Raw genomic sequence first — 25,559 nt, 5'->3', positions numbered from 1 at the left:
GGCCCCTAGCAGCAGCATGGTCCTCAGACATCCACATGGTATCAGACTACTGAAACCTACGTGGCTCTTGGTTTTAACTCAGGCCATGGGTATTGACACAGATCCCAACTATAGCAGGTCCATGGACCCAGACATGACCCTCAGCAGCAGCCTAGGCCAGAATGTCACCATTGCCTCAGGTGGCAGGATAGGCCACTCAGATCAGTTTGGACCCTGGTTTCACTATAGCCCTGGATATCAATGTGGTCTCAGACAGCAGCCTAGATCACTAACATCTCAATGGCTTTTCAGTGGCAACATGGGCCACAGACTCTATCAGTACAGCTCCCTGATGTGGCAGGGCCATGAACCTAGACATGGCCCTTGGCAACAGCCTGAGCCTGGACTTCACCATGTCCCCAGGTAGTTGCACAGCTCCTCATATCTGCCTGTCCCTCACCACCGTTGGGTCTCCATTTCCACCTCTCTCCATAGTGCACTAACCACTCAGCTTTGCTTTCTCTCCCATCTCTCCACTGTGTACCTCCTCTTCCTATATCCCCACCACAGATTTGCTCATTATAGGGCACCCGCATGGGCCCAGGGTAGGTGCTTGGGTGTCTCTGTCTTCCTGGGTGGAATAGTCTCTAGGTGCCTATTAGGACTGTCCCATCTTTGATTTATTTAATGCCAATACTTCTCTTGTCTATTTTTTCCTAGATAACTTGTCCTTTGATGAGAATGAGGTATTGAAATCATCTATTTTTAATACATTGGGATTAATCTTGCCTTATGCCTAGTGATTCTTCTTTTATGAAATGGGTGCACCTGATTTTGGTGCATTTGTGTTTAGAACTGTAGTGTGTGTGTGTGTGTGTGTGTGTGTGTGTGAGAGAGAGAGAGAGAGAGAGAGAGAGAGAGAGAGAGAGAGAGAGAGAGAGAGAGAGAGAGAGAGAGAGAGAACTTTTCTGAGGAGATACAAACCCCAGATAGGACATCAATGACAGACTCAAGACTAGCATAGTAAACCAGTAAATCTATATGGGGTACTTAGGAAACATGGGTAACTCAAAGGCAGTTTTGTCATCAGAAAGCCCACCCTACAATGGGTGACAACTCATTGGAATTCTCTCTTGGAAAAAATTTTAGCCTTCAATACAATATTATGAATTGCAGTCATCTTGAATTTGTTAGATTGTAGACTTACATGTCTTATTCCAACTACAGCTTTTGCCCTTTGACATATTGTCCCTCATTTCTCTCTAATCATTGTCCTTGATAATTCACACCCCATTCCTATTTTTATGCCCCACTTCTGGACCTTACTAATATTATGATTTTCTCAACTGCTATGAGCCTTGGTTTCCTTACCTACAAGATGGACTAAGAGGACTGATGAGAAGGTCGTATGGGTTAACATATGTGCCAAACAGTGTAGTGCCTGTGGTGCTGAGTCATTATAAACTAAAAACTCTTCTCTCTCTTTTCCAAGATACATTTCTGGGAAGACTTGTCAGATGCTTAATAAAGCAGCCAGCCTGTGATTTTTTTTCAAAAGTTGTTATGGCAACTATGTTTTAAAGTCACAAACTTGGCAATGAACATGCCACTAGAACTATGTAACAATAAGAAGAGCTAGGGACAACACACACGCACACCCAAAAGAGAAAGGCAGGGAGGACACACAGAGGGTACAGAACACACACTAAGGACAGACATTTGGGTGACTTCTGGGGAGATGAGATGCCAGACAGAACACTGATGACAGACCCAAGACCAGCATTGCAAGTCAGGCAATGGGATGTATATGGAATCATAGGCCACTCAAAGGCAGTTTTGTCATGAGAAAGCCCATCCTAGAATGGGTGACAACTCATAAACGTTGCCTCCTCGAGCTCTTTGTACACCTTGTAGGCAGTGTGGCTGACTGGAGAAGCCTATCTCCCTGGCAATTGTTACTACATATATAACCTTGAAGTGGGCTTTATGGGTCTTATAAGTTTAAGGGGCCTTCTGAGAATTATAAGCCTGATTTACCTTCTGAGTCTTCTGGACCCCCCTCATCTCTCTAGCAGAAATTTCAATTCAAGGAAACTCAACCCAGGGTTGTTGTATGTGTTCCCATGAGAACGAGAGGACTGTCATGCTAGGGACAGAGTGAGAGGTGCGACCCTGGAACGGGAACTGCCAAGGTGTTGTAGACTTTGTTTCTTCCTGTCTGCCTGTGTCCTCCACTGAGAGCTCCTGGGGTAGACATGGCCCCAATCTCTTCCCATAAGCCCCAGTGACACCAGCATTGGGTCCCTTTTCTTTGCCCACCGCTTCTAGACATGGGGAGAAGTTAGAGTCACAGTCTCATGTCACTCACACCTGAGTACATGGAATACCAAGTTACATTACAAGTTACATGCATGAGAGTAGAACCTCATGAAGGATATAAGAGAAACCCTTTGAAAGGAGGCTAGGAGAGCCCATGTCTGACACTATTGCTAAACAAACAAACATCCTGCTGTTGTTTTTAACGAAATCTCAGCCATTTGATTTTTATCAACGAAGACCAGGGAGCCAGATGCTGGGGTGAAAACCTTCTAGCTCAGAGAGGCCGAGAAAGCACCTAGCTGACCTTCCTCCTCAGTCAATGTCCCAAAAGGAGGCTTTCCTCAGTGTCATCTCAAAAACACTCAAACTGAATGTCCCTCCCTTCTACTTCCTGTGAGTCTATCTGTAATCCTGACTTCCTCTTATTCTCTATGGTTGTTTTCTATGCTTACTCCTGTCAGCTTGTTGCTTGTTCTGCCTCATGACCTAGGGTTAACTTTATTTAATCCTGTTTACAATACTCAAACAGAAAGCTCTTGGATTAAAGGTGTGTGCTAGGGGCTGGGCCACACCCCAACTGGAAACAGGTTTTTTCCAGTAAGCAAGACAATTCTCAGGGTTCACAGTGCGATCAAATATCCTGTAGCACCCTGCTTCAAGGCATCTACTGTCGTGCTTGTGCCTGTGGCCACTTCTTGCCCAGAAGCATTCTGTGCTTTGATCTGAAGCTCAGAAGTTGACCTTAAATATGGATGGGACTCTTTAGATGCCCTTGCCTTCTAGATTTGGGTTACGATTGATGAATGAGAGGAGCTACTGAGACACGAGGGCGGATGGGAGGGGGGGAATACCCTTCACTGCAGGCTAGATCTTGCACAGCGACTCTTCCAAGCTGACGCCTGCACCCTTTCCTCTGTCTTCTGTCCTAGGGGAAGAAGCTGTCTGCAGTTGCTCTCTGGGAGACACACCCCTCCTCGTAGTCCCCCTTTCTTCTCACCCCAGTGACACAAATGGCACTTTTATTCAAGGCGTCTCACTTGACCCAACTGAGTTGACGTAATTTATCAAGACACCGATTGGTGCAGAATGAGGAATGGCAGCAAGGACCCTGACTTAGGCTTGGGTTTCTGAGACAGCAAGGATGCAAGTTGAAGAGGGAAGGAGACAGGAGTAAGCTGGGAGACACAGGAGAAGAGTGAGGAGTCAAGCCCCTAAGTGGAGACGGATCTCAGGGATCTACCTGGTGCCCCTTGTCTCTGATGCATGCTGGTGTTGAAAGCTGTAGACGGCTTCCAGTGAGCAGTGGGATCTTCAGGAGGTGACTTAAGCTCTGCTCTTGTGTGAGGTCACTGGTTGATAGGTTGTCTTAGAAGAATTACATTACACCTGTAATCCCAGCTCTTGGAGAGGCAGAGGTGGGTGGATCTCTGTGAGTTCAAGGCCAGCCTGGTCTACAAAGTGAGTCCAGGACAGCAAAGGCTACACAGAGAAACTCTGTCTCAAAAAAAAAAAAATCAAAATGAAAAAAGAAGAAGTACAGTAGAAAGTCCAGATCAGTTTTGTCTCATGTATGAATCATGTACTGTCTGGTGCTGTTTTAAAACTCTACAGAGAGTCCTCACCAGCAGGAAGCCCACATCAACTATACCCCTCACCCTTAACCTTGGAAACCCCATCCTCTAGAATTCTAATAAATAAACTTCTTTTCTCCATAACTTACTCAGTTTCAGGTACTCAGTTATAGCCACAGAAAATGAACTAAGACAGAACAGTACACTAGATTTGGGAAGAATTTCTCAGGGCCAGCTTCTTGGCCATTGGACCCAATGGCCTCGGAATGAGTCAGGAACCAGGGCATTCTGGCTCCCAGTTTATGTGTGTGTTCTCCTTGCTGCTGGTGATCTAGGGGTACCTGGACCCAGTTTTCTCCACTCTCTAGACATTACTGCTCATCTCCAGTGGTTGTTACTGGGCTGGAGTTGGGCAGGTCCAAGTTTTCTTACCTGCCATGCCTTGTCCAGTTCAGTGCCCTTACATATGGATAAATAGGAAGGTATACATTTTTTTCATTAAGGTGTTTTCAGCAGTTAAGAGGTGGCTTTTGTCATTCTCAGTCACAAGACAAGCTCCTTCTTTCAGGTCTGCATATCTGTGTATTTTCAGACAAGCCTCTTCCTCCTTTGTATTTCTCAGGGAGGGATGTTGCATTGGGTGGAAGGCCATGCATCTGCCATATCTCTCTTTCAAGGACAGTGGCAATTGTCAGAGACAACTAAAACACAGAGGCAGAATAAGGTTTTCCTTCATAGTCTTGGATACCACATCTCTCAGGTAGAGCTAAACAACATTTATGTTGAAGGAATTCTTTCTTTTGTCTAAGTCTTCTACATATTGTGTTCCTAGGTCTGTTGTGAGAAATAGCATTGCCAGCCAGGTGTGGTGGTGCATGCCTTTAATCTCAGCACTCAGGAGACAAAGGCAGGTGAATTTCTGTGAGTTAGAAGCCAGCCTGGTTCACCTAGGAAGATCCAGGACAGTTAGAGCTACATAGAAAGACTCTGTCTCAAAAAGCAAACAGAATTAAAAAACAATAAAAAGAACAGAAAAGAAATAGCATTGCCTATTAACAACAGTCCCTCACTGTGGCTTTGCAAAGATCATCATCTTTTTTTCAAATGCCACATAAACACTCAGTCTTCACCAGTGCTGTCCTCCTTTCCTCTGTGGGATGAAAAGGTGTGTGTGTGTGTGTGTGTGTGTGTGTGTGTGTGTGTGTGTGTGTATGAGAGAGAGAGAGAGAGAGAGAGAGAGAGAGAGAGAGAGAGAGAGAGAGAGAGAGTTCTTTTTCCCTCTCTCTAATAACACTAGAGCTGCCACCCTGTAGTTCTCAGATTTTTAATGGGGAGAAAGATTTTTTTCTTAATATATGTGGTCTGCAGGAAATGTGGGCTGTGGCTTGGGTGTGTGCATTTCCAACACAGCGCTCCTTCTTGGAGGGTTTCAATTTGCATCAAAGTGGCAGACTTGGAAGGAGGGGTGGCAGAGATGCTGTAGGAGAATCACACTTTGGCTAATTAAAACCTTAGACCTTGGGGGCTGGAGAGATGGCTTAGTGGTTAAGAGCACTGACTGCACTTCCCAGAGTTCAGTTCCCAGCACCCACATGGCATCTCACAACTGTCTGTAACTCCAGTTCCAGGGGTTCTGACACCTTTCATCCCAAATGCACATACAGTAAAGTTAAATAAATTATTAAAAAAAAAACTTAGACCTTTAGGTTTCATTTAGCTAGTGTCTCAAATTATGTGTTATGACAAAGTTTGAACTCAAGAGACAGGGCCCAATCTTAATTCTTCACAAAATAGCCAATAAAGTGATTAAACACACACACACACACACACACACACACACACACACACACACGTATATATGAATTACCAGATTTTGATCAGTTGCTTACAAGGAAAGCTTTGGGTCACACCCCTGAGGCCACTGGCCACATTTTGTCAATTGATCATCATATAACCTTTTGAATGTATGCTTCCACTTTAAAATGCTTTATTTAATGTGTTAACACATCCAATTCCTTGACACTGAATCCAATGCCACTATGATGAAGCTTCTCTAAGGTATCTGTTCTCTATGGAAGGTACGTCATAACCTTTTTGTACCTAGGAACACAGACACCACTTAAGCGCCATTTGGGGTCCCTATATGCAATAAGACAAACTAGAAAAGTCCCTCAAATGCAAGACATGACCAAAGTAGACTTTGAAAACATATGTACTGGGATACTGGTGCCCATGCTTCCTGTCAGTACAGAACCAGTGAGCAGAGACAGGAACAGAAGCTATAGACTGTGCTGGATCCAGAGAGCCACCACCTGAGAAGCCAGAGAGAGAGATCCATCTGCCTCGATCCACCCCAGTCAGTAAACTGTTATAGTGAACTGAGACAAAGGACACAAATCATTCCCATACTTGATGTCGCCCCTCTGCTCAGGTGGCCAGCCTGGTCTCTGAGAACAAAGGTGTCGGTGGCTCTCCCCTAGTCTCTTCCTGCACTTTTTCTCTGTAGCCAACGAATGGGGATTGGGAAGGGGAGTGGAGAGAGAGAAATGTCTCCTGTTTCTCCTGAGCCAGCGTTTAGCTCACATCGAGGCTGGAGGTTAGCTCAGAACAAACCAGCTGTTAGCAGTGTGTGTGCGCTGCCCCTTCCTCATACGGTATGAAGTGGGACTCTAGCACTGTGGAATGTAAATGTCCCTCCTGTCGTTGTACCCAACACTTGTTTGTGGCTGTAATAAGAAGGCAGAGTCTCTGCTTGTTCAGCCTCTACTGGAGCATGTTCACTGGGGTCAGACAAAAGTCACTATTTTGTGTGTCTAAACAAATGACTACAGAAGCGTTGTGAGTACCAAGTTGAGGGTTACAAGTAAATTTTAGTTTGTAAACAAATCCACAATCATGCAATCAGACAACAGCCAGATTATGCGTATAACATAAATAGCACAACGACTCACGAGGATACACATAATATTTCCGACTGTATGTGAGAAGGGGCGTATATGTTAAAGTAAATAGCAATTAAAATGCACTATGGAAACCTTTTGGAGAAATGCTTGCTTACAAGATCTGGATGTTGTTCTTTGAACATCTTCTGGGTAGAGTTGGGTACCATGAGCTGCCAACAGCTATCCACAAGGAAGCCCTATGTACGACTCACACTTTGTCTCTTGATCTTTAGCCTACGCCACAAGGCATCCAGAATGAGGATTTAACCCCCTTTTAATGAACAAGCAAAGCAACCTAGGGACTTAAGATTCTACATACTCTGGGACCTGCCACTAATGTGTGCCAGGTCCTTTGGGCTCAGGTGTAGGCAGTCACTGAAAGCTGCTCATTGGCCCAGAGTTAAAGTTCTGGAGCAAGGCTTTATCTCTAGCAAGAATGAACAGTGTGGCCTTTAGAGGCCATTTCCTTCTCTGGAATTCAGAGCCATCAAAGAAAGGGGCTCAATTTTATGTTCTCCAAGACATTTCTTGGTCTGATGACAGAGTGGTGTGTGTGTGTGTGTGTGTGTGTGTGTGTGTGTGTGTGTGTGTGTGTGTGTGTGTTTGAGGCCCAGGGAGTATATGGCTGGATACTCACCATTTTTGAGTAGAAACAGAACTTGTGTTAAGGTTTCTAATTACCTCCCACATGTCACATTCTTCCTTGTGAAGGCTGGAATTGTTTGTCATGCCTGAGGGCAAGAAGCGCTTTTTTTGATTTCTCCAATTTTAGAGGTAACTTATTTTAAATGTTGGATGCTTAGCAAAAATCTGTAACAGCTTCATTGTGTAACCATCTTCTCTTGCAACTGTTGCCAAGAAAATGAATCTGGCTTTACTAAATGAGATTAACTGTCAATATGAAATATGAAATATGAAGTACCGTAAGCTTGCCTTCAGTTAGTCTTGAGGAGGGTGAACACAAATACAATTAACTTATTACCTTAGTTCTAACTGGAGGCATCAATATTCTCCTGCATTTAAAAAAATCACTTATAAACAAGAGGGCACATAGGATGATGGTTCCCTGCTAATCCACACTCAGGAACACACTTCCGAGAGAGCGCAGATAGGAGGCCAGTTGCTAGCATGGGACGGCCCTGCTCTAAGAACACCTTTGGAAATTCCCTCATTTCAGGTTTGAGCTGCTTGGAGACAGCTATTAGTTCATTTACACCTAAACATATAAACAGGACATAAAGAGTTATCAGGGAACCCTTTGGACACTGTGATTATAATTCCGTACGTTAATTAGTCCATATGATAACAGCATACATGTTATTCACTAAAATATTACAAACACACTGGTATTTACAGGAGTGCTTTCCAGTTAAAATCTAAATGAAAAGAGGATGATGTGTTTGAATATAAGAAGGAGCTGAATTCTGTTGACACGCAAAGGATACAGGGTCTACTGGAGAAGTTTGTCGGGGAAGCATGACACTGCTGTGTCCTGACGGAGTAGCAGTCCTCCTGTGTCGAGGAAGGTCTTCCTGATAGCTGAGTTTAAGGGAGGGATGCATATGGGGCTGTGAAAGGGGAAGGAGACGCCCACCTAGCCAGCCAGGTCAGCCCGGTCAAGCCTACTGTCCAGTAGCTATAATACAAATGGGTTCAGTCCTTGGGTCACCAATGCTATGCTGGGGAGACCGTCTAAGCCCACAGGGATGCTGAGTGTGTATGGACATTGACTCTGTCTTCTCAACTGCATCCTGGAACACTGAGAGGTCCTTATGCCCCGCTATAGATACGCTACTTTAAAATGAGTTCAGTGGTCTCTGGTCCAAAGATGAGGGATGAGAACACACACACACACACACACACACACACACACACACACACACACACCAAACCACGGTGAATGGGATGCCCAACCTCCCTCTAATGAGCTGTTCAGCCCCACACTCTTAACAAGGGTAGAGCTGAAAAATCACATTCACACACCGTGACTTCACTGGGCTTTCCTCATGACCTGTTTTTCACCTATTCCCATTTCATTAAAGTGGAGGCATGCAGAGAGGAGCCCTGGAGTTGGGACTTTCACCCAGATCTTTGGATCTCAAGTAGAGCTCCTTTTATAAGACAAGAGTATGTTCTAGAAAAACCATCCAAATCATGGCAAATGGACAGACTATATTCGTTGCCACGGGCAACCTCTGTTCTTTCTGTGTCCTCTTCCTGCACGACCCCAGAGCCCTGAACTCCTTGGCTGAAGCATCAGGAACTGGATGCATTTCTCCTCTCAGGATTTCCCATTGTCACCCTGTAGGCGGATAAGGTGTTACCCATCAGTGGTAAAGACTTTTTTTTTTCTCCTTTGAAATCACACCACTGCAGATAAGGACAGAATATCTAAGGAGTGGGGAAAGTCAGGGTGCTGTTAGGACTCTTCCTATGAGGCCATGGGCTCCATATTGGTGGGGTCAACTCTACGTTTCTGCTGCGTCCGAGGGTTTATTCTACTGCCTGTGGCAGTTCTGTGCAGACAAGATACAGACTGAAAGAATGTGGGGCACGATTCTGGCTAGTCACTTGTGCTCTCTTTCTAGTGACCTAGATAGATGGATGGTCAGCTCGTGTCTTTGACTAACACCTTGGCGTGGTTTGCAGACACCTGCTCCCATGTGTGTCTAGTCTCTTTACATGGTAACCAAGTGTGCTGTATGTTAGAAGCATCCGGATACATTAGGGCCGAGGAGAATAAAAACAACTCTCTCCTCCCGTGTAGCTCATGAGTGGTGGATGGTGTGCGATACACTGACAATCAAATTTCAGTTTTCCCCTGGGCAACACAGGAGGCTACTTCAACCTGATGCAATCCACCTCTTCGGTGGCAGGCACCCCGCTGGTTTTGAGGTCGAGGTCGGCGCTGGACTTGCTCCCATAGTGAGAGGGCCGCCAGTGCTGCCGCAGCAGCTTCTTGAAATACTTGACGGTGTTGTTCTTGACGGTCACGAAGCACACAGTGTTGATCATGCTGTTGCTCATGGCGATGCACTCAACGACGTAGAAGGCGGTGAGGTAGTGCTTCTCCTTCACGAACACGGTAGGGAAGAAGTCCCTCACGATGGTAAAGCCGTAGAAAGGCGCCCAGCACAGCACGTAGGCCGTGAGGATACCCATGAGCAATAGCACTGTCTTGCGGCGGCAGCGCAGCCGCTTGCGTATCTGCTCCGTCTGGAAACCAGGCACGGTCTTGAACCAGAGTTCCTGGGAGATCCTGGCATAGCACAGGGTCATAGTGACAACGGGGCCGACGAACTCAAGGCCGAAGACGAAGAGGAAGTAGGATTTGTAGTAGAGCTGCTGGTCTACCGGCCAGATCTGGCCGCAGAAGATCTTTTCCTGATTCTTGACAATAACGAGGATGGTTTCGGTGGTGAAGTAGGCAGATGGGATGGCGACCAGGATGGAGACCATCCAGACCAAAGCGATCAGGAAGGAGGCGGTCTGATAATTCATCCGCGGTTTCAAGGGGTGGACGATAGCGAGGTATCTGAAGGGGAAGGGAAGCCAGCAGTGATGGTTACACGCGAAAGCACGAGTGTTTCTGAGCCAGCCCAGCGCCCTGGATGAATCCCCAGGTGCCTTCTACCCAAGTTTAAGTAGCATTAGCTCGTTAGCAGCCCCACTTGGCATTCAGAGTAGGGATTTAACGGAGACAGCCAATGGGTTAAAATAACCTGGCTTTTCTCCCTTGCCTGGCCTAAGGATCTGGGAATTACCTTTCTCTCTGAGATTTGTTTTCCTGAATACAGCCTGAAACAAATGGTACTTACCTTACAGGATGTCTGTGAACATTAAACATGGCAGGGAAGCACTTGTGTGAGTCTTTTTCAGTAATACGCATGCTCATCTGTTCAGGATACCATTATACCTTTTGAGTTTTCAGTCTTGCCGTCCTGCCCACAGACATGTTACACTTAAAGTCCTTATTCTGAATACCTCACGATTTAAGGTGAAAGAAGAGCTGTGTATCTCAGAGCGAGGTGTGGGCACTGCTCAGGTTTAAGTGGGATTAAGTGGGGTTCAGGACTCTAGTAAGAAATAACGCCCAGGTTCATGGCCGGCACATACCAGAATTGAGCCTCCTGATATGAAGCGTTCACACCCACTTCCCCCTGCCATTTCACACTCAAGAGAGAGTGTGTGATGGAAGCACCTCCCTGTGGCACTTTACGGCTTTACCTGTGTTCTTTTCAATGGGTCACGCCGCTCAAGAAAGACGAGGCCTGAACCCTTCCTGGAGAATGAGCTTGTTTGTGTGGGTCCCTTTCCTTCCTTCCAGAGATGGGGTGATCGCTATTTAAATAGATGGGTCCTGGATTAATTTCTGTGTGTTATGGGAGTGGTGGGGGAGGGGCAGGGAGGGTGATGGGGGAGGGTGGAGGGAGAGAAGAGGCTTGAGACGCAGGTAAGGGACAAACCATCCTGGAGATGAATGTGTGGGCCGAGAGCAGGACACCACCTGTAGAAAATTCCATCGCCATTGCGTTTGCTTTCTAACGGGACCCTTTGATCACCTTTCCAACCCCCCGGGTTGACTTAGAAGGTCCTCTGCTGTGTCACCACCCTCTGTCCCTTCCAGTGTTTCTGTTATCTTGTTCCATCTGTCCCAGTTTGCTGGTGGCTCTCCAACTAATTCTCTACTTGAGGCTTCTGAATACTGAGGAGAAAGCTGAATTCGTCCCAACCGTGCTGGCTCCCATACCACAGCAACTGCTGGAACTCGTCATGTATCTGTGTGGCCAGGCTAGGAGGTCAAGCGTTACAAAGCTGGGGTGGTGAACAGACAGGCTCCCCTCCTTCCTCACAGTGATAACTGGTCACACTGTTTCCTGTTCCCTTGATAACAAAAGCGATACTTGAGATACATGGCATACACTGTGATAGTGCAGTTTTGGAGGCTGGTGGCCCAACGTGGTTTCCAATGGACAATCTTGGGTAACAGCAGGTGGCACTTTTTAGGGGTTCTCAGGACAGACCCTGGGGTGGGGGGGGGAGGCTTTTGTTTAGGTTTCTAACTTTTAAAGAGCTGCCTATATTTCTTGGTTCATAGCCTCTTCTTTCTTTGAAGGCAGCAATGGCCGGCGGAGTCTTTCTCACATTGTCCCATTATGACTCCACTCACTTCCTGCAGGTAGGAACCTTTGCTGCTCGTTGGCTCCACCCAAAGTACCCAGCATAGACTATTATAGAAGACCAGCATCGTCCCTTGGTTACCTCAAGTTACCTTGCTCCTCCTGAGCATGAAGGATAACACCATCATGGGCTTAGGGGATTTGGATGCAGTTATTTTTGTCAGGCATCCATTGTTTTACATACTGTACTAAATCCAACATCTCTAGATACTGTAGAGCAAATTCAGGACTTCATACCGCTCTAAATGTGGTCCTGTAACAGTATAGCCATCAGTAATGCAGAGAAAAAAATCCCATATCTGCTTATTTTTGTTGTCATCTCCCACCCCACGTCCCATCTTTAAAAAAAGACAGGGTGTAATGTAGTCTTGGGTGGCCTGGAACTTAACTGTAGGTCAGGCTGCACACACACACACACACACACACGAGAGAAAAAGAGAGAGGTTTGTGCTACTATGCTATGTCTGGCGATCGTTAACTCTTACACTCAAGTCTTTTGTCATCCAATACATCTTTCTTACTCTGAAGGACATTTCAAAATTCACTGTCAACATCAAGTACATAAGAAAAAAAAGAGCACTGACTTAGGGGGTATGAGGCAGGCCTGTTTCTAAGCTATGCACTTGGATAAATAACTTATGCCCCTGAGACTTAGTGTCTGCATCAGCGAAGTGGGGATAATAAGGACTTAATTGACAGTCTATCAGGATCCGTGTCAGCTTCCAAGAAAGGAAACATTCATAATGGATGATGGAGTTATTGCTTATGCTGAACATTTCCCATGACTCATTTATTGGCAAGACAGACATCTACAAGGTCTCTGTGCCAACTGTCAGCTTGAATTGTGTGTGTGTGTGTGTGTGTGTGTGTATGCACGTGAGTGCATGAGTGAATGCGTGTGTGTGTGTGTGTGCGTGCGTGCGTGCATGAGCTTTTGAGGTCTATAGAGTCTTTCAGTTCTACAACTAGAAAAGTAACCCCCTGCGTGAGCATAGCCTCTGGGCTCTACTTCCAAAGACAGCCTGCCCGTGGCCCTTCTGGACTCTACACAGCAGAACGGGCACAGTGGAAGAAAGAGTGCGTGAGCGTGCCCAGGGAGACAGGCGCTTCAGCAAGGAGCCCAGGCTGAGCATGAAGTGGTGCTTAAGCCCCACTGGGTCGCCATCTCCTGTTGCCTTTGGAATAAAAGCCCTACCTTGAAATGGGGCACATTGTGATAGTGCAGTGTTGGAGGTCAGAAGTCTGACATGTTTATCACTGGGTAAAACTCAGTGGGGACGAGGGGGTGGTAGCAGGTGGCATTCCTTTTTGAGGGTCTTAGGAGAGAACCTGTGTGGAGGGGAGGGCAGAGGCTCTCAAATCTCACAACAGACTTAAGCTGTTTCTCTATCTGAATAAAATAGCCATCTTGGGGGGGGGGGAACCACTGAATGTGGCCCCAGTCAAAAGACCTAGTTTTGAAAATCGGTACTGTCAGGGAAGAGGTGGGGATGTCTCACCCATCTTCCTGATCGTTGTAGGGCCTGATGATGTTAGAAGGGCTGATGCTGTTTAGCAGGGCTCTATCCTGAGGCCCAAGGCTCTTTCTGTGTGCTGCTTCACAGAACCCCCTTCACTGCCCACAGGCTCCTCTGTGCTTGTCAGATGTGCTCCTGCCCACGACGCTCCCTCTCCATCCAGCTCCTCCACCAGTCAAGGCGGGTATACGCTTCTTGAGGGAGCTAAGTCTAGATTTAAGGGTGCGTGCCTGTTATCCCAGTGCCCAGTAGTCTCAGGCAGGAGAACCAGAGGTCAGAGTCACCCTGGGGTACAAAGGTGAGACCCTTGCCTCTTTTGAAAAACTAGCGTTCACAAATAAGTGTATCTTTAATCTCCTCAGGGTTTGATAATTCTTAGTTTTCACATGAAAAAAATTTCTTGAGTTAGAAAACAAATAATAAACAAACAAACCTCCATCTTCTCCTGCTTGTGTTTGGTACAGCAGAGCCTGCAAACCAACTGCAGTCATGGCAGATGCTGCCAGTTCCTCCCCATATGCCTCTGCTCTGACTCCTTCAGCCTAACCCTCCTTTGTATCCCTCTACCACTCCCATTTCCCTATATATTCTCTCATTCCTGTCTGCTTTGCCATTTCATATGTGTGTGCACTCCTGCCTTTTTGTTTGTTTGTCTGAGGGTTTTTCTCAGGCTTTCCGAGTCCTCGTGGCTACCCGAGCAGTATTTTCAGAGGAGTCCTCTGCAATGACTTATCAGAGCTGTCTATAAACACCCCAGCTCCCTCCTGCTGCTCCTGGGAGGATGCTGAGCTGTGATCCGTACCTACTCTAAGGGTCTTTTAGGAGGAGTCAGTCACCTGTGGAAGCTTTAGTAATGTATTTACCGCCCTTACTCCTCCCCTCCCCCCCCCTTCAGTATTTCCTGCTGTCACCTGCGTAGGAATCCCTGTGAGAGGATTTGGGTGGAAATAACACAAACTAAGATCGGTATCTTAGTGTGGTGACAGAAAGACTGAAAACATGTTGATTGCCCTAAAACATATAGGTGGGGGGCATCTACATCTCTATCCATAATATGTATTGGAAGGTCAGGCTAGCACGGCCCACAAGGCTAGACTTAGGATTTATATCCTGTGACATTGGGACTTCTGGAGATTCAGTAAGCAAAGGAATATCTTAGGAAGATCCAGGGATAGCGACTGATGCCCAGATGCTTCGTATGGATGCACATGGATACTAGGGGGGCAGTTAGACGCTCCTGAGGAACAAGAGGCAGGCCAGTGGAGCATCAGGGTGTCCATCATGGCTTGCCCGGTGGCAAAGCTGGGGGGAGTATACTGAAATCACTTAGAGATGAACATAAGGGATTGGCTCACTGGTGAGGGACAGGAAGGAAGGCAGAGGATGCTGGTCACTGGCTGTGCCAGTAAAAAGTTGGCTACGCGAAATGGAAGCTCTGCTTCCTAAGAAGCTCAAGCATCACAAACCACAGGACAAAGCAAAACTGACGTCACCGAGCCAACACTTACAATCGATGAGGGGTGAAGACAGCAGTTGCTCTCACTTCAGCAAGCACTGGAGTCACAGGGGAAAGGGAATAAAAATGCAGATTATTTTTTGCAACTCCCAGCCCAAGGGACTTGGGTGGGTAGAGCCCAGGGACAAGGCACTATCATTATAGCAAGTGGTAGTCCGTGGGATTTTCCTGAGAGATTTTGTGCAATTGGCTGGTGAGTATGGATTTCATAAGCTGGTTTCTGGACTGCGGAGCCTCGAGGTTGCTTTCCTCACAGGAATCTTGCTATAAAAGGGAAGCAGCATCTTGTTCCTGTGTTTTTTATTAGTATAACTGAAAAAAAGAACTAATTGGTATATTAAAAAGCACCAAGCAGCACTCAGAACAAGGGAGAAACTAGAGAGCTGAAGGAGACAAAGGGGAAGGCCGTGAAGCACATCAGCAGAACGCATCTCAGAACATCTCAAAAGGGTGGACTCGTCACAGGCCCTCCCCCTGTCACCCCTCGCCTCTGGTGACAGTGCTGACCTGAAACTGAGGGAGCATACAAGATTCTCATTCATTGCTGTTATAAATCTTACCTACAGTTTATAGCAGAGCAAGGACTTCTGGGATGCCTCATGCAAATGTATGCAAATAAGCATGCAGATGTATGCAAAATAGCCAAAGCAAACATGTCCTTCCCTCTCTCCTGGAAGCAGACTTTGCTACGTTATTTTCAAATCAGCTTGGCAGCAAAGCCACCAGAAGGGATGCTACATGCTGTATGATTCTAAGGAAGTGATCAAAGAACAGACAGAACTGAACTGTGGTGACAGAGTGATTCTAAGACTGGCTGGGGACACTGGAAAAGACATAATGGAATGTTTTGCATTTGGATCTGGCTGCATGAAAATTTTTGTGCCCATTGTCTGGACTGTCTCTAATGGATTTTAAATAAAAGATTTATTGTTTATACAGTTTTCTGCCCACCTGTGTACCTGTATGCCAGAAAAGGGCACCAGACCTCATTATAGGTGGTTGTGAGCCACCATAGGGATGCTGGGAATTGAACTCAGGACCTTTGGAAGAACAGACAGTATTCTTAACCTCTGAGCCATCCCTCCATGCCTCTCTCATGGAATTTTAGGAACCGCTGCCTGAATTTTTTTTCCTTTGTGTTGGAGGCCAGAGCGTGACCAAAACTATGAAACCGAGGAGAAGCTTCCAACAACTTGCTCGAATGTTGGAGAACAGCGGATCACATTTGGGGCGGGGCCTGCGGGGAGAGAGCAGACGCGAGCCTCACCTGTCAATAGCGATGGCCAGTAGCGCATTGGTGGAGACGTACAGGGAGACCGTGCGAAGGTAGTTGACGGAGGCACAAAGCACGTGGCCGTGCTCCCAGGAAAGCTGACGGACCACGTAATAGTCCATCTCAAAGGGGCAGCAGACGATTGCCACCAGGAAGTCAGAGACGGCCAAGTTAGCAATGAGGAGGTTGGTAAGGTTGCGCAGCTTCTTGTAGCGGGCGAGGGCAGCGATGAAGACAAAGTTGCCAACGCCACACACTAGCATGATGCCTGCCAGTGCCACGCCAATGACGATTTTGGCTGCAAAGAAGGTCTGTGTCTTGGTCACGTCCTCATCCTCGTCCACGGGGAGGTCATAATCACCATAACTGAAGTTTAAGGGGAGCAAGGAGACATGGTCTTGAGTTGGACTCAAGTCAGGCGCAAAGCTAGTGTTTCTGTTCCGGGCTGCCATTTTGACGTCTGCAGGTGGGATGGTATCAGGGAGATGTGCCCACGTTGGATGTGCCCAGTACTTCCAGTTGAGGTCAGTGTGTGTAGTTCCCTGCTGGAATCCTCAGGGAGAGTTGATATCATCCAGGATCTAGGGAAGAGGGGGAGGAGATACAACCAGTGGACAGCGAACATCAGATTTGGCAGTATTCCCCAAGAATTCTCTACGTATGGTCCAACCAGACAGAACCACCCAGGGATGAGAGATGGGAAACCCTCTGCCTGCTGAGCCATAGAATGAGCTGGATTCTTCATAGAATCCCAAGAAGAAAGCACATCTTTGCCCCTCTGCCAGCAGACAGTGCTGGTTTGGCTGCCGTTGCTCTCGACCCCTTATCAGACACAGGGCAGGGGATAGACAGGAATCTGTTGGCGGGTGGGCGTGGCTTTCCTGCTCCTCGCCTGTGGGTTCACTTCGCAGCTCTAGAAGCTAGTCTCTTAAACTGTGGGGCATGCATAACTGAATGTGGGGGTTGCAAGAAATTGGACTGTAAATTGTTTCTGGATGACCAAAAATTAATTAACAAAACAAAAACAAACACGTTAATGAATCTGAGCCGTTTCCAGCATCCCTCAACCAAGCTGTATCAGGAGACTTCATTGTAGCCTTGTTTCTGAGTACACATGGGCACTTTGCCCCCTGCACTCTCTTGCTTTTCAATGCCTATGAACAGGACCTGCGACGCCTTGCCTCAGACCCATGTGCTATGAGTTGCACATGTGTAATTACTGTACAAGCAAAGCTTTCTGCCTTCGTAGAAACATAACAGTTTAATTATGGAAGCCAAAGACATTTAGTGCCACCATTCCTCAGTATGTAGGTATCTAATTGCTTTATCTTCTTTGTTTATGTTTGAGGCAGGGTCATGTGACTTAGGCTGACCTTGAACTCTTGATCCTTTTGCCTCAATCTCCCTAGTAGTTGGGATCATATGCTACACACTGTTGCATCCAGCTACAAATAAGGGTGCCCTTGGATTTATTGGGCTAAAGTGTTTTGATTTACAGATTTCTATTTGAAAGGCTGAGAGATGGCTCAGTGGTCACAGGAGCTTGCTGCTCTGGCAGAGGGCTCTCTTAACAACACCAACATTGGGTTGTTCATAATTCCAGGCCCAGGGGAACTGATACCAACTTCCGGCCTTATATTTGTAAAATAAAAATTATACACATATGTAAAATAAACATTAAAAAGTCGCTGTTTGATCAGTCGGCTGAAGTTTCATGTAAAAAACATTACTAAATAAGAACTGGCTGGGAATTAGGAAAGAATTTAACAGTTTCTGAAACAGCCCTGAAACACCTCTGCCATTTGTACCACACTTATATAAAGTGGCATTCTCAGCACTGATGACTAAAATCAAAGCATCATTCAACCCTGAAAAACGTTGAGGATGCAGTATCAAATATTCAACCAAGATGAACTCTTTGTGTAAAAATAAGCAATCCATCTCATTACTATGCAAATTGGTTTTCCTCATTAATAAATGGTAAAATTATATGCATATCAAAGAGTTGCTTTAAAATACATTAATGATTTATGATCAGTAAATGTTTGATTTATATGCTTACTTTATACACTTATAAACCCAGGGATGTGGAAGAAACTCTGAGGTGAATGAGATTCTCCTGAATGGCAAAATTAAGAAGCCCTGTTCTAGAATAAATCCGTTCTCCCCCGGTTGACTCCGCTACTCTGGATCCACTCCTGGACCCCTTTTTCTAGGCTTCCGGATTCCCACCCTCAGCCCACCCCGACTAAGGAGGAACTGAGCCTTGTCGGTGTCTGTGGCTTCTGGAGTGGTGGCTAGTGAGACCAGACTGAATTGCTAACAGCGCCCTAAGACTGGGTGGGCGCGACTAGGGAGTCTTTATTGCTCCAGAAATCCTTGACATTCTTGGAGAGGAGATAAAGCCTCTAAAACGCTAGCCCCCAGGAAATGGCTGCTACGGGGCATGGGCTGAAGAAAAGACCCCCAACCTGACTCAGTCGGTATCACCATCCCGAATGGCCTTCCTTTCCCACCTCAGCACACCTGCCTGTGTGGGGGCTATGAGTAGGGGTGGCGAGAAGCTATCAAACTGCATAGCCAGGTCTGTTCAGCCTTGTGAGGGTTGAGAAAATGCTGGTGGGACAGAAATAGTCACTCTAGCCAGGAGCAGCAGTCACAGGGGCGTTAGTGAAACACCAACAAGCTACACATAGGTCAGCTGCGCTCTCCACTCTACCTGACAGGTGGAGTTCTGGCAACTCTGCACCCCAGTGTCCCTCTGGGAAGTCTATTGGTCTCCCACTGTTACCAGGAACAGATAAATGGGAGTTCTAGCGGCTTCTCAGCACCAGCCTGTGGGGAGAGGGAGCCTGTCTTTCACTTACAGAGGCGAACGGTGCGACACTGGCCGGGGTTAGGAATCCAGTGGGGAATTCAAGCCCAGGAAGCAAAGGCAGGCACGGGTGCTGCCTGCGGGGCGTGGGACCAGCTCGGACACCTCCACCTGGTCCATCCGCGGTTCCCGGTCTGTACCCTAGTCCCGAACCCCAGCGTCCGGAGGCTAGAGGGCATCTCCTGGAATTGACGCGCCGAGCCCGGAGTTCTCCCGCCGCCACCCATCACTCACCTGCCTCGGTATGTCAGGGGAGCACCCCCTGGCCCGCGGCGTCACCGTAGGTGGGCGCGGCTCGAGCTCTGGGAACACTAGCTAGCGCTGGCTGAGGCGCCGGTGCTTGGTGGGCGGGTGTTGCTCTGCCGAGCTCTCCCCCGCGCACTTCTGAGGCGGGTCCGTCTTTCTGGAGTTGTTTCTTCGCCTTTCCGCTCATCCTAAAGCCTGCGAGCCAAGCTCTGGTGACCCGCCCCTCAAGGCGCCCGACTCCGCCCCCGGGACACCTCCTGCCTCCCAGCCCATCTGAATTAGGGTCTCAGACTATTGGGTGGTCCCTCAGTGGGCTTTTAAAGCTCTTGTAAGCCAGTGAGACCTCAGCGGCCGGACATTGGAGAGAATTGCTGTTGAAGACTGAGCACTGTTCTCTGCAAGTCGCTATAGTTTCCACCGGTGTGCAGAGTTGCTGTGTGTGTGTGTGTGTGTGTGTGTGTGTGTGTGTGTGTGTGTGTGTGTGTGTGTGTTTCCCAGTGTCAGCATTCTTGCCCTCTGCAAGCCAAGGTTGAAACCTAGTTTTGCCTAGGAGGTGGTATAGGGGAGGTCCCCATACTGCAATGCAGTCCATAAGAGATGAAGCTGGAAATGACGGTGATACGGCTTGCTTGCCACACAGCTTTAATTCTGAGGTCCCCATGCAAACTCTGGGAAGACCTTTCCTGTAATACTCCTTGCCTATTCAAAGACAATCCCAGTCCAACTTCCAGCCTACCCATGGAGACTACAGGGCCTCTGCTTTGTTTCCTGAGTTCTTTTATCTCCCCCCAGAAACAGAGGGCTTTATAAATTACACCCCCCCACCACCATTAAATCAAGAACTGCGTGTTGGCCACGGAGAGCGTTTTCTAGATGGGACGCGATGAATAGGCTGTCAATTTAAACTTCCCACGTAGAGGACTTGGAAGAGTATTTGATATTGGACATTCTGTGCTTCTGCCCATCCCCCCTTATGTGAAACCAACCCCTGCCCCGCCCTCCGATCCTCTTCCCTGCTATGATCAAGACAGGAGACCTAGTTTTCTGCTTTCCTCATAGGGAGAGGCTGTGGTTGGGCTGGTGCTATGGCTGGTCAGTGTAACGTCCAGACTGGAGGAAGGACTTTGTTGTTTTGCTTTGGTTTTGTACGAGGAGTGGACGGATACTGTGGCCAGACACCTGAACATATTCTTCAGGTTGTTCTTTCAAAGAGTTGACGCATGCTTATCAACTTCAGCTAAAGGCTTCAACCCCCCTGGACCATGTCCACCAGCTCAGCCCTTATATGAGACAAACAGACCCTTAGGACCCTCTGCTATGCTCACAGCCTTCCTCAAGATACATTTCGGGGAGCGTCACATTCACACAGACGAGGAAACCCATAGTTTTCATCATAGCAACTTGATGTCCTGACCTCAGCATAATAAATTTGTCAGGGGACCAGCATGCAGTCCCCATGGAGACAATGAGGACAGTGCGTTAGAGTGTTGAAGTAGTTGTCGTAATTCAGGATCCTCAAGGAGACCCCCCAAACAAATATGAGTGCAGGCAGATTTTGGAAAGCAAGAATGGGGTACACAGACAGTGATGTGAGGTGTGTGTGTGTGGGGGGGTGGGGAGCCAATATGTCTGTGTTAATGAGAAAAGGGTGCTGTAGCCATTAGGAGCTGACATCACCTGCAAAAGCATGGGGAACCTGCCGCATAGTTGTCCATGGCAGCACAGGGCAGCTAGAACATGTAACCATTGGCCCCAACTCCCAGCACCAAGGGACAGTTTCCTCTTTTGGACAGTTCCCCCTGAGCCATGGAACTCCTCATGTGATGGAGAAGCCTAAGGCAGAAGAAGAGAGAACTTTAAGACTTGCGTGGGAGGTGTCAGCTTCGGAGAGTTATGCTACTGGTGAGATCACGTTCATGGGGCGGGAAGTGGATATGGGCTGGTCATGTGGGTGACAAGGCTACCCAGGGGGCAGAGGAGCCAGTGGCACTCATATTGAGATGGGGGGAAGCCACGAATTCTGGGTAAATAGAGGGTTTAAGGGCTGGAGACGTCCCAGTAGACAGTTGGAGACAACTCTGTGTCCTGACTTTCACTTATAAGCTTACAAGTCTGGAAGTGGAGACTTCCAGGTAAACTGTCAGGTAACATGATCTTCTTTCTGAAGTCTTTCTAGGTGGGAGAGGGTTAGCCGAACTCTGTAGTATGGTTCTGAGGGGAAGTAAAGGCAAAAGGGAATATGAAACATTTGCCGGCTGACCTCAGTGTTTCTCCTGAAATGGGTTTGGAGGAAATGGATAGACGAGGAAGGACACTGCTTCCTGGCTCATTCACAGGCTTATGTTCACTCAGCTAGCTTTCATGTGCATCCCCAGACCCACCTTTCTAGAGATGGTGCCACCCACAGTGGGCTGGGCCCTCCCACAGCAATCATCAGTTAAGATAATATCTAACAGCCATGGCCCATAGGCCAATATGATGGGGGCAATTCTTGGACTCATGAGGACACCATTTCTGCAGATAGCCTTTTAAAAGTTACTTTGCTTCTTGAAAGTGACTCTTTTCTGGAACAAGGTTTCCCACCACCACATGCCCTGGAAACAATGGATGGTAGAGGTGAAGATTCCACTAGAAAGTTACTGGTTATAAGTAATAGGAAGACAGAGCTCAGTTGTGGTGCCAAGGTCCTTATAAGGGTCATGCTGCAGGACAGTTTTTCAGTCAATAGTAAAAACACAATTCAAAAAATTAAAGCACATCAACTGATATAAAGTAGCACTCTCATCCCTCCCCATCCACCTTGTACACCCCCATTTTTCCTAGGGGTATCTTTACATTCTTCTAGCATTTTCCTTTGCAAATAAAATAGCATGTTCTCATTTATTCCTCCCAGGACACGTCGGTAGCCAACATATGTATGGATCCTTCGTCTTTGTCCGGTAATAGCGTCTACTGTGGGGATACACTGTTGCTGCCCTTTGAAAACTCACATTGTTGGATATGTTGGTTTAACCGGCTCAAGTGTTTGTAAAACTACAAATCAAGTTATTTCCATTTTTTTTTTGTTCTTGCGGTGTGGTATGGAATGACGTGCGTAATTACAGTTCACCAGCGAGCGAACACACAGAGCATGCTTTGGTGCCTGTGCAGGGATATTTGTAGGACAAATTCTTAGAAGTGGTATTGCTGAGTCAAAGCCTGAAAAGCATTTGCACAAGGCTATGTGGAAGATCTAGTCACAAAAAAGGTCCACAAGGCTCTATTAAGCAAACTGTTGGGCAGAGGTCAAGGCCCCACACGCGACTGAGGGACACAGGTCTGTTGCTCTGGAAGAAGCAGTAGTCCAGAACAAGATTTCTCAGCGATGCTTCCTGTCCTCAGTCCTGAAGACATGGTGTCCCCTCAGGGAATGGCTCTGTTCTTTAAAAAAAAAAAAATCCTTCAAGTCATCTTTCTACGTCTGTGTGTTCTTGTGGTGAAGACTGTGTTGCTGTTCTTGACTATAACACATTGGTAAGTCAATGCTGTTAGGCTGTTGAAATTAAATGTAACTTAGCTCTGTGAATTACTGTAGCTGGAAAGGTGGGGAGTATTCAGGTTCAAGGTGCCCCAGCTTCCACCTTTGATCTGCCTCGCTGGCGGAATCAGGTGACCGTGCGGAGAATGGAAAGCATCGCATCTTAATGGCCACTGGCCATGCTTCTTGTCTGTGGATGAAAGCCCTAGAGACATTTTGATCAGAATTTGGGATTGCCATGAAAACTGTTTCTAGAAGTTTTCAAGTCCCGGAGGAGGCAGCAGTGGGAGGGGTGAGATGTGGGAGCAGAAGCCTTGAAGGATGGAGCTGGTCGCCAGGTTCAAACCTGAGTTCCAGATGGGTACAGGCATGCTCACATGCAATCCTAGAACTCTGGGAGGTTGAGGTCAGAGGATCAGGAGTTCAAGCCCAGCCTGTGACACGTAGTGAGAGTCTGTTAAAACAAAACAAATCCAAACCCAAGCCAACCAACCAATCAACTAACAAAACAAACAAACAAAACCCAAAGGACTAGGCATGTAGCTCAGTGGTAGGACACTTTCCTACTATGTAGAAGGCTCTGGGTTTGGGGTCCAGTATTTAAAAAAAAAAAAAAAGGCAAGAAGCTGGACTCTGTAACAGAGCTTAGCTAATGCAATCTTCTTCATAGTAAAAACTTTTCCCCCCTGGGAAGGGAGGTTGAGAAGACAGTGTTCTAGCCATAGAGAAAGAAACACCAGAGGCTTTCCTGCCTTGCTGACTGAGGTTGGGAACTATTTCTTTATATATATATATATATATATATAAAGAGAGAGAGAGAGAGAGAGAGAGAGAGAGAGAGAGAGAGAGAGACTTTATGCCTTTGTATCTCTGCATCTTTTTCCTCCAGGTGAAGAGTTGGTGTTCAGGTGTTCCTGGCATCCTTCCCTGAGCTCAGAAAAGAATGCAGACATGCCACATGTCACTTGAGTTCTGGGGTTGTGCACACGTGTGAGGAAAATTCACATACTGTAAATTTATGGAAAAGCTGAACTCTTTCTCCGCCCCCTCTTCATAATCCAGCCCCTGAGGGGTGACCCCTTTGGCCTGGGTTTTCTTAGATGTGTGCAAGTGCATGGGGATACTGGTGTCATTTTAGGAGGGAGTGCAAGCCATTTTTATGGTAAGTGGCATAGAGCTCTGGGTTAACTTGAGTATTAAAAGAACATGAGATTGGGTTGCAATTCTAAAGTGAAACGTGGCCTTTGGTTGGGCTACTTAAAACATCTGGAGACACAGATCTGAGTGCACTGTACTTGCTAGGGAGCTGATTGTAGGCAGCGCTGTGTGGAATGGAAGGATAAGATGCAGAAGAGAGGTGGCCAAGAAAGAGATAAAGAGGGTGCTGGGTAATCGGAGTCTCCCACGGAAACTCTGAGTCACAGCACAGAACAAGAGTTCCCTGTCCGGCCAGCAGAGGGCGTAACTAAGCCCTTGACTGAGAACAGTGAAGTGGTCCAAACAGAACTGTGAAGGACCAAAGTGGCTCGTATAGATCAGACTCTTCTGTTTAGAGAAAGCAGAGAGGGGCTACACTAGGCCTTCATTTCCTTGTTGGGAAAAAGTACCTGACGGAAGAACTTATAAGAGGAAAGACTTATCTTGTGCCCAAGCTTCAGAGACTTCAGTCCTCAGGCAACTGGTCTCATGTTTCTCAGCATGTGGTGAGGCAGAACACCATGAAAGAAGTGCTTGTTGCTGGCGCCCAAACAGGAATTTCATGCTATGTAAGGCCAGTGAATTCGGTCTGCATTTGCGGTTGAGTTGCTCAGAGTTCTGAAGTGGGCATTTCGTCTTTACTTCCCAAGGTGGTTAACACGGTGATCTGTCTGAGGCCATTTGGTGGTCCTCAGGTTTCCAGGAAAAGAATTTAATCTTGTCTTAGTGATTCTTGTTTTTCTTTTTTCTTTTTTTGTCCTTCTTTGTTTTCTGTTTTATCTTATCCTATCTATCTACTTACCTACTTACCAATTTATTATCTACTTATCAATTATCTATCTATCTATCTATCTATCTATCTATCTATCTATCTATCTACCTATCTATCTATGCCAGAGTCTCATTATATGGCCCTGGCTCTTCTGAAAATCACTATGTAGACGAGACTGGCCTTAAGTTACCAGCAATCCCCCTGCGTCTGCCTCCTGAGTGCATGCGCCAACACACTCAGCCTTCTCGCTTGTTTTTTCTTGAAGCCGAGTGAGCTCCTATAAGAGATAACTGTTTCCCGCTTCTTCCTTTTGCCAGAAGGGATTTAACACTCCGGGGGATCATGGGTAACTAGACTGAAATGTCATACCATCACCACTGAGGCCACAGCAGTGCCTTCCTAGTGGCTGACAGTCCTCGAGTCTGTTACCCGAGTTATGATTTCTTCCTAAGTGCTTTTATCCTCACTTTAAATACTGTTATTAAAGCAAGTGGCACATCAAGGCAGGCAGGCTCTGCAAGAAGGCAATTCTTGTAACAAAAACCTGGTTAGCATCCAGATTTTTTTTTTTTGGACATGTGAAAAAAAAAAAAAAGAAGAAGTGGAAATTACCATGTGCTGGAGCAATTATCCCCAGGTGCTGGCATCATGGAGG

The 25,559-nt window shown here is 46.9% G+C and overlaps 1 protein-coding gene across 2 annotated transcripts in view; it reads right to left on the bottom strand.

Annotated features, from left to right (window-relative positions):
- Positions 1-19,761, bottom strand: part of PROKR2 (prokineticin receptor 2) — a 47,538-nt gene extending 27,777 nt beyond the window's left edge. Inside the window, exons 1-3 of one of the 2 annotated variants that reach the window (XR_014778226.1) lie at positions 19,407-19,761; positions 16,292-16,878; positions 8,537-10,346 (exon numbers count right to left, since the gene is read on the bottom strand). Coding sequence is in view for 1 of the 2 variants with exons in the window: in XM_084776875.1 (XP_084633001.1) it covers positions 9,650-10,346; positions 16,292-16,749 (1,155 nt within the window). In the remaining variant the exon portion in view is untranslated. Of the gene's footprint in view, positions 1-8,069; positions 10,347-16,291; positions 16,879-19,406 lie in introns of those variants that run through there. The other variant, XM_084776875.1, reaches the window with a different exon arrangement.
- Positions 19,762-25,559: the final 5,798 nt, after the last annotated feature.

The sequence above is a fragment of the Acomys minous genome (assembly GCF_964271855.1).
Source record: "Acomys minous genome assembly, chromosome: 3".
NCBI classification, from domain to species: domain Eukaryota; kingdom Metazoa; phylum Chordata; class Mammalia; order Rodentia; family Muridae; genus Acomys; species Acomys minous.
Note: the sequence above shows the minus strand (reverse complement) of the source record. Positions and strands in the feature narration are given on the sequence as shown.